At 42.3% G+C, this 16,958-nt stretch overlaps 1 protein-coding gene across 5 annotated transcripts in view; it reads right to left on the reverse strand.

Moving 5' to 3' along the window:
* LOC124782314 (nicotinate phosphoribosyltransferase) overlaps positions 1 to 16,958 on the reverse strand; it is a 127,889-nt gene that overhangs the window by 47,116 nt on the left and 63,815 nt on the right. For all 5 annotated transcript variants that reach the window (XM_047253929.1, XM_047253928.1, XM_047253932.1 and 2 more), the window contains exon 10: positions 7,997 to 8,140. In XM_047253929.1, coding sequence (XP_047109885.1) covers positions 7,997 to 8,140 — 144 coding nt within the window. The remainder of the gene's footprint in view (positions 1 to 7,996; positions 8,141 to 16,958) is intronic.

The raw sequence follows: 16,958 nt of genomic DNA on the forward strand, positions 1-16,958 counted from the left end.
TAAGATTGATACTTACCATAAAGGTGACACATTAAGTTGTGGACAGGCACAATTAAAAAAGACAATAAATTCTTCAGGTACAGCCTTCATCAGCAAAAGAGAAATCCACATCATTCATACACACAAGAATGCACAGCTCATGCACACGACAGCCAACTCCAGTAGCTCGGGTCAGAATGCAACTATCATATGGGATGGAGGCATCAATCTGAATGGCGCAGGGAAGAAGAACTGATAGTAGTGTGTGGATGGTGGGAGAGAGGAACACTGTCTGGTGAGAGGTGCACAGAATAGAATGCCAACAGGCACAGCATCAGGAGATCGTGGGGCAGGGAGGTGGGAAAAAGGAGCGAAGAAGGAGAGGTACAGGAAAAGATGGGTGAGTGCACTGGAAGAGGACAGCAAACGAAGCAGGTAGGAGACAAGAATGGGAAGGATATGACAGGACAGAGAGGGTGGAAACTGTTAGGTGAATGGGCTGTGGGAGACAAAATGTTAGTTAGTTACATGTTCCAGTGATCAATCTCATGGTAACTGTTATGAAGTGGAGTGTGTCAAGTGCATAAGAAATGCACACATGAATCAAGTTTCTTTTCTTCTGTTTTTTAAGCTTAAACTTTTAATTACCCACCCCATTCCCTTACATGGCACAAAATGCATATATTATACCTATAGATTTATTTATGCCGGTTCATGAATTCATCTATGGTATAGAAAGAGTTGTCAAGAAGATATGATTTCAATTTATTTTTGAAACTATTACTGCTTTCTGTCAGTCATTTTATTTCATATGGTAATTTATCAAAAAGTTTTACAGCAGCATATTTTACCCCTTTCTGTGCCAAAAATAGGTTAAGTAGAGTATAGTGCAAGTCTGTCTTCCTTCTCATATTATAATCACGAATGTCGCTGTTGTTTTTAAAAGTGGTCCATGTTGTTGAGAACAAATTTAATTAGTGAGTAAATGCACTGAGAGACTATTGTAAGAATTCCTAACCTTTCAAATAGATGCTTATAAAATGTGCGACAATGAGCCCCACATATTATTCTAACAACTTTCTTTTGAGCAGTGGATATTTTTTGCCAAAGTGTTGAGTAACCCCAAAATATTATTCCACATGACATCAGAGAGTGAAAATATGGAAAGTATGTGAGCTTGCTAATTTATATATCCTCACAACTAGAAATTATTTTGATTGCATAACTTGCTGAACTTAAACGCTTTACGAGATCCAAAATATGAATTTTCCAATTAAGATTCTCATCTATACGTATACCCAAAAACTTCGTATGCTCTACCCTGGCTAGTGACTGCTTTTGATGTGTTATATGTATTGAAGGATCTATACTCCTTGCAGTAGAAATCTGAATGTACTGTGTTTTTCAAAGTTCAGAGCAAGCCCATTTGCAGAAAACCAATCAATAACTTTTCCGAAGACATTATTTGTATCATTTTCTATTGGAGTTTCTTTTACTGGATTAATAATATGGATTGTATCATCAGCAAACAGTGTCAGTATAGCTTCTCACTTCAGATAAGAAGGGAGGTCATTCACATATATCAAGAACAGAAGGGGACCCATGATCAAACCCCGTGGAACATCTAACATAATTTCACCCCAGTTAGATGAAGTGGGAAACTTCCTTAAATCACTTAAACCATTCAAAGAAACTTTTTTGCTTCCTGTTGTGTAGATATGACTTGAACCATTCATATGCTCTTCCCTATATACGATAGAATTGTAATTTCTGTAAAATAATTTTATGGTTCACACAATCAAATTCTTTGGACAAGTCACTGAAAATTCCTATTGGTGACATTTTACTATTTAAAGACTCTATTATGTGGGCAGTGAAATTGTGTATTGCTGATTCAGTAGAACAGCGTCTTTGAAATCCAAACTGTGATTTACTAAGTATCCCATTACTGTTGAGATGGCTAACCACTCTTGAGTACATTACTTTCTCAACGATTTTTGAAAATGCTGTAAGCAAAGAAAACTGGCTGGTAATTGTTGACATTTGTGGTGTCCCCTTTTCTGTAGAGAGGCTTAACAATGGCATATTTTAACCTGTCTGGGAAAATACCTTGAGTTAGTGACGCATTATCAGGTGTGACTCAGAACATCAGCTGGAACTGTTCCACATTGTTTTAATATCTTGTTAGAGATGTCATCTACTCCAAAAGAACATATATTTGTCAAAGTTTTAATGATTTTCCTTATTTCACAAGAGGTTGTTAGATGAAAATTAATCTGACAAGGATTTCTCAAAACTGACTCTTCCACATACTGCTTGGCTTTTTCTTTTGAACTATTCTCACCAATTTCTTCGCCTAAACTTAAGAAATGGTTGTTAAATACATTAGCTACTTGTGTACTGTTGGTTAAGATGGTCTCATTGTCTTTAATACCAATACTACCTACCCCAGTGCTTACTTTTCCTGTCCCTCTTCTAATAACATTCCATATTAATTTGATTTTATTGCCTGAGTTATTAATTTCATCTCTCATGTACATATTTTTTGATTTTCTGACAACTTTTCTCAGTATGTTACAATAATCTTTATAGTGTAAAATCACTTCTGGGTCTTTACTTATTCTTACTGTCTCGTACAATTTTCTTTTTCTTTCTGCAGACACTTTAATACCTTTAGTAATCCCAGGTTCCTTTGAAAATGTTTGGTATAACATTTAGCACTTTTTTTGGGCAACAGTGTTCAAAAAGGGATATAAATTTATCAAGAAATATGCTGCTTTTATCATTAGCATTTGGCTCTTCCATACATCTCTCCAATTAACATTTCTAAGTTTCCCTGAAGTGCTCTATAGATACCGGGTTGGCCAGCCTTAAACTTTTGCTTAATGGTTTCTGAACTGTTGACCGTGCTAGGTTCTGTAAGTTAATCAAATGTGCACGATTGTCTGATAATCCATTTATCACAGGGAAAGCGTGTCTTAGTTTTACATCCTCTTGCTGTACAAATACATTATTTATTAGAGTGCTATTGTCTTGAACTATATGTGTAGAGAAGCTGGTAGTAGTTGTGAATCTTTGAGTATGGACTCTACAAAAAAGACAATTGATTTATTTAAGGGGAAAAAAGAAAAGAAAAAAAAAGGGAAGAGGGCTGTTAGTCTGTATCTTGTGGTAAGAGGACGTGTTGCTAGGCCATCACTCAGAACGTATTGTTACATTTAATGAAAATTGATATTTTAGTGACAAAACCGAGTAAGGTATGTGTAAGAGTTGCCAAACATTTATGTATACAAATTTTCTGGAAGTGAAGAATAGAAATATCTTCTTTTTTTTTTTTTTTTGGAAAAGGAGGTGAACTTCATTATCGTCACCGTCTATCAATTGACAGAATTGCAAGTGTACAAAGTTCACTAAAATACAGGAAAAGAAATGCATTCTCTATAGTTTTCATTCAATAAGTAACAACCTCTCATAATTTCTTAATTACAGTAATTGGATTATATTCTTGTACAATAGTATGGTGCTGAACTCCATTGACCAATTTTGATGTAGCAGGAGGTGTAGTTTGAAGGAAGTTTGTGTGCCAAGCAATCTCCTTTTCTCACGAAAAGCAGATTGCTGTTTGATCTTATTTACTTACAACAGTGGTCCCTTAGGTATGAAAAGCTAGGAAAACTTGGGCTAAAAGCTATCCGCAATACGGCCAAATAACTAACAGAGTCATATTTTAAACCTCAGACAACAAGATTTTCATGATCTGGACTCAGAGCCAAAACACTCTATCTTCGATGCTTCAAAACCTCAACACCTCCCCCATCTGCTTCACCTGGTCCTCCTCAACCCATTGTGCCACCTTAGTAGATGTTGACCACCTCTGTCCTGATAGCTTCATCCCAACCTCTGTCCACATTGAACCCACCAGACAACCAGTAGCTGCATTTCAACAGCTGTCATCCCTTTCATACACACACAAAAAAAAAAAACCTCTCCCAAAGAGTCTGGCCACCCAGGGATGGCATATCTGCAGTAACCAGAACTTCCTTGCTTGTAATGCTGAGGGCTCTCTCAAAGACCTTCACAGACAGACACTATTCCCCAGACCTAGTCTGTAAATGGACCTCCTATACCATTCCCCCCACACCACCAATCCTCGCACCACCCTCAAGAACCAGCCACAAAGGAGTGCCCCTTCCGTCACCCAGTACCAACCCAGACTGGAGCAACTGAACTACACCCTTCATCAGGGGTTTGATTATCTACCATCATGACCTTAAATGAGGGACATCCTAAATGATATCCTTCCCACCACTCCTAAAGCGGTGTTCTATCGCCCACCCAACCTCCACAACATCCGGGTATATCCCTATGCCATTCCCAATCGCAACCCCTTAGCACGAAGATCATATGTCTGTGGAAGACACCTGCCCAATCCACCCACCCAGCACTCCCTATTCCAGTATTCACACCTTTATCCTATCCCATCAGGGGCCATGCCACCTATGAAAGCAGCCATGTTATTTACTAGCTCTGCTGCATTCATTGCACAGCTTTTTATATTGGTAGGACTCCCAACCAGCTGTCCACCAGGTTGAATGGCCACTACCAAATTGTGCGAAGAGCAAAGAAGCCCACCCTGTGGCACAACGTGCAGCTGAACATAACATACTTGATTTCAGTGGCTGCTTCACTACCCAAGCCATCTGTATCCTCCATTTCACAACCAACTTTTCTTAACTGGGCAGATGGGAATTATCCTTACAACCTACGGTACGATAAGTTAGCTTCCCTACTAGCAGATACTGTAAGGGAGGCCACAGCCATACATTGTATGATCCCTGTGGTTAATGGTACCAGGCAGACAGGTTTTTTGGGTTAAAGCCAAAGTCCATAGAGACAACATTCAAGAAAAACAGAATAAAAGAAGCTTCATGTACACTAAATAGATATAAAGCTAAGGATAGTATCAATTTACTTCATCAAAATATCAGGGAAATAAAAAAATAAAGTACATTAACTGTTAGTGTGTTTAGATGATCTCTAAAATAAGAACGAGATTGATATACAGGGTGATTCAAAAAGAATACCACAAATTTAAAAATGTGTATTTAAAGAAAGACACATAATATAACCTTCTGTTATACATCATTACAAAGAGTATTTAAAAAGGTTTTTTTTTCACTCAAAAACAAGTTCAGAGATGTTCAATATGGCCCTCTCCAGACACTCGAGCAATATCAACCCGATACTCCAACTCGTTCCACACTCTCTGTAGCATATCAGGCGTAACAGTTTGGATAGCTGCTGTTATTTCTCGTTTCAAATCATCAATGGTGGCTGGGAGAGGTGGCCGAAGCACCATATCCCATTTTCCTGGGCTGCGAACAAATGCTTGCTGGATGCGTGCTACATTTTCATCACTCGTTCTCGGCCGTCCAGAACTTTTCCCTTTGCACAAACATCCATTCTCTGTAAACTGTTTATACCAACGTTTAATACACCACCTATCAGGAGGTTTAGCACCATACTTCGTTCAAAATGCACGCTGAACAACTGTCGTCGATTCACTTCTGCCGTACTCAATAACACAAAAAGCTTTCTGTTGAGCAGTCGCCATCTTAGCATCAACTGACGCTGACGCCTAGTCAACAGCGCCTCAAGCGAACAAATGTACAACTAAATGAAACTTTATAGCTCCCTTAATTCGCCGACAGATAGTGCTTAGCTCTGCCTTTTGTCGTTGCAGAGTTTTAAATTCCTAAAGTTGTGGTATTCTTTTTGAATCACCCTGTACTTTGTCTGTCTGAACACCATGTAACTGTGGGGATGGAAAGTGTCTGTAAAATGGGTATAATTTAGCATCTTACACTTTGGAAGATCCGGCATGGATAAAAGAGGAGTTGCCATTTACACATAACAAGGGTATAAATACAAAACCGGAAAAGTAAACAAATTTTGTGTCGATCAGCACATTGAAGTTTGTGCATATAAACTACAGTTAGATAATGTAGTGTTGATATTAGCAACATTGTACAGGTCCCCATTAAGAGATTGGAAACTATTCATATTAAAAAGTTTGACTCCCTATTATGCTGTCTGTCAGACAAAAAGAAGAAGTTATTAATCTCTGGTGATTTCAATGTAAACTCTATAAAATAACTTTTATCTTAATAACATGAATATTTATACATGTGTTTTTGGAGAGAGAGAGAGAGAGAGAGAGAGAGAGAGAGAGAGAGAGAGAGAGAGAGAGAGAGATTGGTTTTTGATTGAGATTTTTACTAAAAGTTGTAACTGGTACCTGAATTTTGGTTGCTGCCTCCTTGAATGATCAGCTTGAAGGAAGCTATTGTTCTTTAAGGTTTAAAATGCGACTCTGTTAGTTACTTGGCCGTTTTGCGGATAGCTTTGAGCCCAAGTTTTCGTAGCTTTTCATACCTTGCCTCTGGGTATGAATGGTGGTGTTTCTTTTTCTCTGATGAAGGCTCCAGCTGAAAGCTTTGTGCAAGTGTCTCAATTGTGCCTGTCTGCAACTTAATGTGTCATCTTTATGATAAGTAGCAATCTATCTTTTCTAACATTGTTGCTATTTCTGCCTGGAGTTCCACTGTTTGACTAACTGGAAATGGTTATGTCTGGCAACTTGGAGACCATTTGCAGCCATTCATGGATTTCATGTTCCCAAATAATGATGGAATTTTTATGCCACAGGGACACAATTATTGACAGTTGGTTTGAAAAACATTCTGAGCAGTTCAAGTAAATGATCTACCCAAACAGTTTGCCCAAAATGTATCCCATCAAACATTTGTAGGACATAATAGAAAGGTCAGTTTGTGCACAAAACCTTGCACCAGCAACACTTTCACAGTTACAGATGGCTACAGAGGCAGCATGGTTCCATATTTCTGCAGGGGTCTCAAATGACTTGTTGAGTCCAGCCTTTTCTCGCCTCAGTGTATGTTTTAGGTAGTAAATTTCAACACTGTGGTGCACAACATACTTTTGTTTATAAACAAATACATAAACAAAATGTTACTATTGCAAAGTATGTGGATTACATTATTCAAGCAGCAGAAACCAGATGATGACAAAGGAGTCTTTTATGTAGCATACTAGTGTCAGAAACTTTATTGGGGAAAAAGTGGAAAGAGAAGAGGTGCGTAATCATTGTACACAACTGTCAAGATAATTCCAGTTTGTGGGGACACAAATAAGAATTGTGCTGTCTCTGTGGGACACTTCTATTTCTGCCTGGAATAGACACTACTAAAAATGTTGAAAATCAATGCACTAGGCACATGCCTGTTGAGAGGCAAATTTAATCTCCTGTTGTCATTTATAATTCGATGGTGCAGACCCATAATTTGGACCTTATTATTCAGAGGATAATCCCTGGATGTTTACAAGTAGGTTAGACATAGACAGAAGTCTGGGAAGCACTGATTACAGCAAAGTACCAATTCTATGTTCCAGGAACAGTTCTGAGACACAGGAGCCGATGAAGGCCAACAAATGCTGACCATTCCACAACAGGACCAATATAGACAGCATGGACTGGCCAGTGAAGCCTTAGAATCTTAATCCTAATTAGCACACTTGGGATACATCAGGAAAATGTCTCACACATAGCAAGTTGCAACCAAAGACTATTCCTGACCTCTGCACAGTTTTTCTCAGGAATAAATAGACTGCCAATTAAGTTCTTGGATCACTGCATAGTATTCCATGTCACTACCAAACATGTATGACATATCTGCTTTCTTGTTGTAGAAGAGATTTATCAGTTTTGTCCCTTTTTTGAGTGTATATTTGGATCCATAGCCTTTCTAATAACATGACGTGGTAATTAATGTCTGTTCAGGAAGCACTTGTTTAGTTTTGATTAGTTTCAATTTTGGACACTACTACAGTTCTAGATCAGTGATGACTACTGGATGAATAAGAGCTTTTTTTATACCTTCTACTAGTTGTAATACAAAAGAAAGGCATAATATATATACAACATTAGTTTATTTACCATCTGATCCATATAGTCTGTACACATCCTTCTTTCCTGGCATTGTTATCTTCGCCACATCTTGACTAAGTTTTATTCTAGGGCTTCCATTGATTTCTACCATTTTGTACACACATCCAAGAGCTGGCTGCCTCTGGCATGTAACTGTTGAGGAAGCAAGATTTTAAAATTTGGCTCTCTCTTTTTGTGCCACAAATATACATACTGCATCATTATTAACATGATAAAACAAAACAACAAATGACAACCAGTTATACCAATGTGACATTACCAGTAATGGAAACAGACATGCCATAGTCTTTGGGCAATTCAAGTTACTGAAAATATGAAAACAGAAATGACTGTACAAGTACGTTAAAAAATGAAAAGTGCAAAGATAAAAACTTACCCTATAGTTCACGTGTTGGATGGTAGATAAGACATACAAACAAGATTTTCAACTTGTCGCTTAGATTTCAGATACCTTTCCTCAAAGCTAATAACAAGCAAATTTGCACGTATGCTATCCCAACACTGTGGCCCAGGCGGAGGGGCAGATACGCGAATGACATTATGTTTGCTATGAAAGTAAGTACGTGATTGTGATGAGAGGTGTTTCACAATAAAGTAAATAGGGCACTGCTGATGGTGGTACACCTGCAATCGTGACATACTTTATGTTCAAAATTCTCAATATTTATTACACAATTCACTACCATCACCAATCTGACAACAACTGCTGGAAGAATAATTCCTCGAGGATCTTGTAGTGCACACCTGTATGCTGCACTTTTACGTTTTATAATGTCATTTACATATCTTCCTTTCAGTCATTCTAACCACTTTTTCTTACCTCCTGGAATCCAGGAAAGAACTTCATTGATCCAATTACCATTCAGTTGCCTCACTGTAAGACCTACCTACTTCCATTACATTTCCAGTATGGTAAGAACCACATCTTCCTTTCTTGACTCATCTGTGATCCTTATATTTGTTTCGCTATCTTTCCTAGTACTCCACAACATGCACCTCCCCAGTGCTTGCTGAGCAACCTTCAGTTTTTGAATGTTTTTTACAAATAAAGACTATGCCTCATAGTTGTACAACAAAACTTGTTAAACACCAACAATAAACTTTCCTTTTCACACATGGCTGATACTCAGTTTTGACATCCCTTATTTAGTTTGTCAGCAGCACTTCACTTCAGGCAATTGCTGTTCACTGATCTGGATCGGTTTTGTGACTTTTCTGTTAATTGTTACAATTCTCTCATCAATGTGTTTGTGCTATATTATTTTAGTCCTATTACAATTCATTTTCCAGCATACTTTCGAACTTGTTATTTAATTTGCTTAATAGATAAACCACCACCAAAACTGATCATCAACATGCAGATTTCAAGATACATAAAAGTATACATTCACAACACCAAAGGAATGTGGTAATCATATTAACTTCTTAGATACAAAATTAAAAAGAAAACAATTAGTACATTTTTGAAATTAACTCTAATGTCACAACAGGCACAGACACACACCAGAGCTTCTATTATACAAACTCACAAAATCAGGCACCTAGAACTATGTTTCATTAGGTCAACACAGTACCGCTCAACAAAGAAACTTACTAAAAAGAGCTAGACAATATAATGGAGATAGCCGCAAATGATGATGTGTACAACAGTTGCACAATCACAACACACACACACACACACAATCACCACACACACACACACACACACACACACACACACACACACACACACACACACACACACACACACACAAGAAAGCAAGCATGCATGTGTGCTCATAATACTATTACACAGAATAAACAAAACAATAAAAAGAAAACAAGGTGGTATAAACACTCACAAATAAAATACCCAGTATTTTCAAAAGACAATACATCAGAATCTGAATTAGACAGAAAATTCTATTCAGAAATTCAACCCAAAACCAACAAAAGACAAAAACACATACACAAAGAAGACATACATCAATTACAATGTAAGATATGTGATGTGAGGAATATGAGCGAAAAAGGAGAACATCTGGCATCCGAAACAACAAGATGAGATCCTGGAAATAAGGGACATAAAACCCCACATTAGCAGAACATATCAGTGAACATATGTGAAAGCCAACCTCTATGGAAGAACATATGAAAAAATGAGAATAAAAAAATATAAATGCCCTATAACCTTAGAAAGAAATATACATAAAACTAAAACAGAAAAAAACCTTTTAAATGACCAAGTGAACATAACAAACACTTAGTGGTTACATTAACAGAGAAACAGCAGAACAACATAACAACAGGTGTTCACCAGAATACTGCCACATAACTCCCTTCCCCATTCCGTCCAAATAATCTATAAATCAAAAGTGCAACTGTCTGGCCACCTAGATGCATTACCCCCAAATGTTTACCTACCCTGCTGACAGTTATTTTATAAGCATTTGTAACTGTCCTTCCCCCAAAACACACACACACACACACACACACACACACACAAACATGCATGCAAGCACAACTCACACACATGGCAACTGTCTCTGAGCACTGGGGCTCACCGGCAGACTGCACCTAACATACGCAAGCAATATGGGATGGTTGGGGAAGATGATGTGCTGCTTTTGGGAGCATACAGAGATGTGGTGGAAACAGGATGGGCTCCTAGGTGGAGAGTCAGGAGGCTGTGCTGGAGGGTGAAGTGGAGAGGAGAGGGGGAAAGGGGAGACTTAGTGAAGTGGAAAGACCGTAGGTGCGTAACTGAAACATGCAGTGCTGGAGTGTGAGCAGAGAAGGCGATAGTTAGGGGGACTGATTGATTGATTGATTAATTGAGAGGAGTTATGAGACCAAAGAGTGAGGTCATCGGTCTCACGATTCGAAGTGAGTCACAGAAGAAAAAGGGTCTGCTAAAAGTAGACAGATCCAGTCAGGGGAGTCAAATTATAAAATAATGAACATTAAACATGCACAGTAAAGGCAAAAAATGTGAGACCAAATCTAAAAACTGGAAAAAAGGGGGCAGTCATGAGTTCAAAGACCAAGAAGACTGTAAAAGAAGTCCCAACCACAGCCAACCTGCCCCTGCTCCAAGACTAAAGTAAAACCTTATATCTGGGAATAAAAACCACTTTCACGGAGGAAACTGAGGACCAGTTCAACCATCTATGGATCGTCTGCTAATATTAAATTTAAGGAATCGGGAAGGCTATACATAACATGAACTGCCGAAAGAAGGGAACATTCCACCAATATGTGAGATACAGTCAGTCTGGTTCCATAATCACATTGTGGAGGTGGGTCGTTACGTAGGAGGAAACAATGGGTGAGCCAGGTATGATCAATGCGTAAATGGCATGAAACAGTGGACTCCTTCAGAGAGGAGTGGAAAGAAGTGCGCCAAACTGCAGTAGACTCCTTGATTGTGCAGAGTTTATTATTATGAGCAGTAGCCCTCCAGATGGCATTCCACTTTTGGGCAAAGAGAGATTTGACATAGATCCGCATATCCGCAGTTGGAATCTTGAAAGGAAAAGGGGTAAGTACCTACTTCTCTAGCTAAATGGTCAGCCAGTTCATTCCCTGGGATGCCCACATGACTTGGGACCCAGAGAAAGATGACTAAACAGGCAGCATGCTTAAGGGCAGAGAGGTGGTCATGGATAGCAGAGACCAAAGGGTGACGAGAGTAGCATCGGTCAACAGCCTGCAGGCTGCTCATGGAGTCTGAACAAATTAAAACATTGTGCGGACGGAGGCCTAAGAAACAAAAAGGAGGGCCCTGTGAATGGCTAGAAGCTCTGCTTGGAACACACTACATGATCCCGGAAATAAATGGTGTTCGAAGCCAGTAGGAGACGTGAAAGTGTATTCCGCCTTATCGATTGTCTTAGAATAATCAGTGTAAAAGATGGTGACACCCTGGAACTCTGCAAGGAGAGCACATACAAGACGGTGGAAAACCACAGGAGCGACAAAGACCATAGGACTGTGGAATATATTGGTCCTAATCCATGCTCTGGGAACCATCCAGAGAGGGGGGGGGGGGGGGGAGAAAAGACATGGGGTGCAGTCCAGTGAGTGGAGATCCCAACAGGGGAAAGTGAGACACATGTCTACCCATGAACGGGTGTTAGGAGGGGGGCCATCCCTCATTGGTGATGAGCACAGGGTACACAGGAGGGTCAGAGGATTGGCGAAAATGGCGACAGCGTAAGAAACAAGAAGTTGGCTCTGTCGGATGTGTAGAGGGGGAATCATTGCTTCTGTGGGGAGACTATCAACAGGACTAGTGTGAAAGGACCAATAGCCAGACGCACTACACAATGACGGACAGGGTCAAGGAGTTCCAAAGTGGAAGGAGCTGCTGAGCCATAAACCTGACTACCATAATCTATTCTGGACAACACCAGAGCACAGTAAAGATGGAGAAGAGTAGAATGGTCTGCAACCCAAGATGTGTGGGCCAGGAGGCGGAGAGCATTAAGCTTCCGCATACATGTAGCCTTTAGATGGCAAATGTGGGGCAGCCATTTCAGCTTGTTATAAAAAATAAGGCCCCAGAAACATCTAGCAGCTGGTTGCCTAAATAAAGTTCTGGATCAGGGTGTACTGTGGGTCGATGACAAAAATGCATAACTTGCGTTTTGGAGAGAGGAAACTGGAAGCCATGGATGGTGGCCCACGCAGAGGCCTGTCGAATGGCACCTTAGAGCTGGTGCTCAGCAGATGCTACCCACTGGGAGCTGCACCAGATGCGTGAATCGATGTACAATGCCAGGGTATCCAGCCCATTGATGGTAATGAGGAAGAGTGTCACACTTAGCACAGAACCCTGTGGGATACCATGGGAAGGGGACCACAGAAGCCACAGTCATGGAGGGTAACCAGAGTGGGGTCAGTTCAACTCTGTGTTTCTGCCGGAGAAAGGTAGAAGGGTAGGAAGAGGATTACAATGCCATCACGAAGTGTGTAGTGAGGACCAATGGATCAGTGCACAGAGCACCTTGGAGATTCAGAATCTGGTCAGTTGACTGTTGCTGGCAGCCCAGAAGCTAAGCAGCTTGGACCAAACCTACGATAATGAGGCATACGTCCCCAGGGAGGAAATATAGTGCTCCCAGCATTCGTTTTTATTCTGCTTAATAAGTAAGGAGCCTTGGCACAGAGACACTTAAAAGTGAGCAGGCTGCTCTATGAAGGGTGTTGATTAAATCACTGCATCACTTGTTGGCAGTCCTGGACAGCGACTGCAACATCCTCGGTCCACCACGGTACCGGTCGACGGCGAGGGGGACCTGCAGATGGGGAGAGCAGTACCAGCAGGATGAAGAATAGTGGCAGAGATGCCTTGCATGACTGCATCAATGGAATTCGAGAGGGAGGTGTCAAAGTGCGCAGCACACATATATAAACGCCAACTGGCCCTGCAGAATGCCCAATGTGGGGGCCTGTCTGCCTGATGGCAGCAGGGGAATGATAGAATCACTGGAAAGTGGTCATTGTGACAAAGGTCACCATGGGATGACCAATGTAGGGAAGGCACGAGGGCAGAGGAAGAGATCGTGAGACTGACAGCAGAGAAGGTGCCATGAGAGGCACTGAAGTGGATTGGGGAACCATCATTGAGGAGACAGAAATCGAGGTCCATGATAAGTTGGTCAATTGGGACACCCCTACTCGTTGCAGTGACACTCCCCCACAGTGGATGGTGGGCACTGGGGTCCCCAAGGAGGAGCAACAGGGGCGGGAGTTGCTGGATTAAGGTAAACAGTGCAACGTAAGCAAGTGGCCTACCTGGAAGGAGGTAGACATTGCAAATGGTAACTGCTGGAGTCGTTTGCACTCTCACCGCTATCACTTTCAAGTTGGTACATAGGGGGATCCGGTCACTAATGACATCGGAGCAAACCAAAGTGCAGACACCACCAGATGCTACCTGGGGCCAGCACGGTTCCAACAGTACACTTGATTACAACAAAATGTTGGAGAGTGGTCATCACGGAAATGCGTTTCATGAAGAACAAGACAGAACGCAGAATAGGAGGAGACAAGACATTGCATTTCCAATAGGTGACGATAGTATCCATTGCAAATCCACTGGATGATCGTACGGCGAGAGCCCAAGCTAGACATGAAGAAGCCGTGGAGGAGATCAGTAGTCATCACCAACAAGGATTGGGTGACATTTATAAATAAGATGTCAGACTCAGGTTGCGAGGGGAAGATGGTACCTCCGGGGGCACTGGGGACACCTTATCTTGGGATTTATGTTGCTTCTTCTTCTCTTTCTGAGGTGGAGGAGGGCTGGACACAGGGGGAAGCACAGGCTTCTGTAAGATCTGGAACCGAAATAGAGTGGGCGACCTTGTCTTGGGATTTATGTTGCTTCTTCTTCTCTTTCTGAGGTGGAGGAGGGCTGGACACAGGGGGAAGCACAGGCTTCTGTAAGATCTGGAACCGAAAGAGAGTGGGCGACCTTGGGGCGCACAGATGGTGCACCTCATGTCCGAGTGGTGCTAAGGGTCTTCTGGCCTGAGAGACGCTGGGGAGAGAGGTCCCAGGAGGGAGACCGATCACTGGCAGATGCCAAAGAAGGGGGGCACTTCTTTGGGCTGGGTGGGGGAGCGGTTCCCTGATGGGAGGTCGTGGGAACTGCAGGGGAGGGGAAAGGGAGAGAGGGATGAGGCTGGGATAAGGATGAGGAAGGAGGAGGAGGAAATGAAGTAACACAGGTGAAAGTTGAAGATAGTGACACTGGATGGAATCTCTCATATTTTTGGTGAGCCTCAACATAAGACAGGCGATCCAGGGACTTCTATTCTTGGATCTTCCTTTCTCTCTTGTAAGTCATACAAGCCGATGAGCGAGGGGAGTGATGGTCAGCACAACTGACACACATAAGTGGCAGGACACAGGGGCTTCCCTCATGGTGGGGGTGGCCACAACCACTACACAAAGGGTCTTCCATAAAGTGGGAAGAAATATGCCCAAAACGCAAGCACCGAAAGCACATCATATGCAGAGGGACATATGGCTTCAGTGTCACATCTGTAGCACATAATCTTGTCCTTCTCTGGGAGGCTATCCTCCTCAAAGCTAGATTGAAGGCGCCAGTATCGGTGCAGTTGTCTTTGCCACCCTTCTGCACATGTCGACCAAAATGAACACCATGCCGCTCCAGATTAGCCCGAAGTTCCTAATCAGGTTGCAGGATGAGATCCCTATGAAAAATTACTCCCTGGACCATATTCAGAGACTGGTGAGGAACGATACACACCGGGACATTGCCAAGACGATCACAGCCACAAAGAGCTGCGGACTGGGTGGCAGAAGAAGCTTTGATCAACAGAGCGCCTGACCGCATCTTACTAAGAGCTCCACTTCGCCAAACTTATCCTCGATATTTTTCACGAAAAACAATGACTTTGCGATGGTGAATGTGTCCTCATCCGCCCTAGTACAGAAGAGGTAATGGGGTAAGAGTTTCATCCCAAGATGGAGAGCCTGGTCCTCCTCGCAGGGAAGGGAAGGTTGCCGGGTCATATGAAGCAGCATTCAATAATCCTTCACCACTAGAAGAGACAGCTGTTTGAGAATGGCCAGATTTTTGCAGCTTCATATGCATCATGCACCAAACATCGTACTTGATACCACCCACTCTGACCAGGGGCTCTCTCCACGGGTGCCACCTAGCCACAGCAAGGGCAGCCTGGCATGGCGGCTGTTGCCGAGAGTTCCGATGCTCCAAGAATACAAGCAACCACTCCTTGGCATTCATGGGGAGGGAACAGCTCAGGTATCAGTAGTGTGATCCCTGTGTTGTCAGGGGGCTCAGCCATAGGGCTCAACCGTATGGATACATACTAGCCCCACCACAGGGACTGGCTACACGTGCTGGCGACCTAGCAGTGTTGAAGGGGGCTACAGTGGGGAAGGGAGAGGGGGAGAAAGGGGGAAAAGGAATTCACACCGTGGATACTACGGAAGGAGTTCTTCCCCATATGGCTCGCACTAAAAACAGGAAATTTTGAAGTTGAGGTCACACTTCAAGTAGGGACCTAAATGTCAAAAAGGATGAAAGAACAGGCAAAAGGAACAAAACTGTAACCAATACAGGAAACCAGGTGGATAGCCAGGTCAACATAAATCATAACACCGAGAGAGAAGAAGGAAGTGGCAAAAGAGAAGGAGCGAGGATAGGTAGGGAGGGCAGGGTGAAGGAAATGAGCCAGGGAAGGAAGAATTGGCTGCAACAGCTGGGTGCCCCATGTGTGCCACGCACAAACTCATGAAATAACCATGGGCCCCCTGGGGGGACAGTTACGGGGATGTTGAGGCCAGGGGATTACGAGAAATAAGAATATTTTGTAGGGCGAGTTCCCACCTGTGCAATTTGGAAAGCTAGCGTTGCTAGAAGGGACCCAGATGATGCAGCCTGTGAAGTAGTCACTAAAAAAGAATGTCATGTTGGGTGGCACGCTCAGCGACTGGGAGGTTCAGCTGTCTCTTGGCCAGAGTTCGGTGGTGGACACCCATGAGGACAGACAGCTTGTTAGTTGTCATGCTCTGCAAAAGAGGCGCTCTGCATTGCGGTGTTGTTTGCTGTCCAGGTTTAGAGAGGGTGCGTTTCTAGATGAGGTACCGAATATATTGCTTCTTCCTACTTATACCTCCCGAGGAGATCACGAATGTAAAATTAGAGAGATTCAAGTGCGCATGGAGGCTTTCCGGCAGTCGTTCTTCCCGCGAACCATACGCGACTGGAACAGGAAAGGGAGGTAATGACAGTGGCACATAAAGTGCCCTCCACCACACACCATTGGGTGGCTTGTGGAGTATAAATGTAGATGTAGAGAGAGAGAGAGAGAGAGAGAGAGAGAGAGAGAGAGAGAGAGAGAGAGAGAGAGAGTTGGTAGCCATGATCACAGGCACTACGCTGTATGAAAGAGACTTCTTTGTACATAAC

Source organism: Schistocerca piceifrons, chromosome 1 (genome assembly GCF_021461385.2).
Source record: "Schistocerca piceifrons isolate TAMUIC-IGC-003096 chromosome 1, iqSchPice1.1, whole genome shotgun sequence".
Taxonomy (NCBI): Eukaryota; Metazoa; Arthropoda; class Insecta; order Orthoptera; family Acrididae; genus Schistocerca; species Schistocerca piceifrons.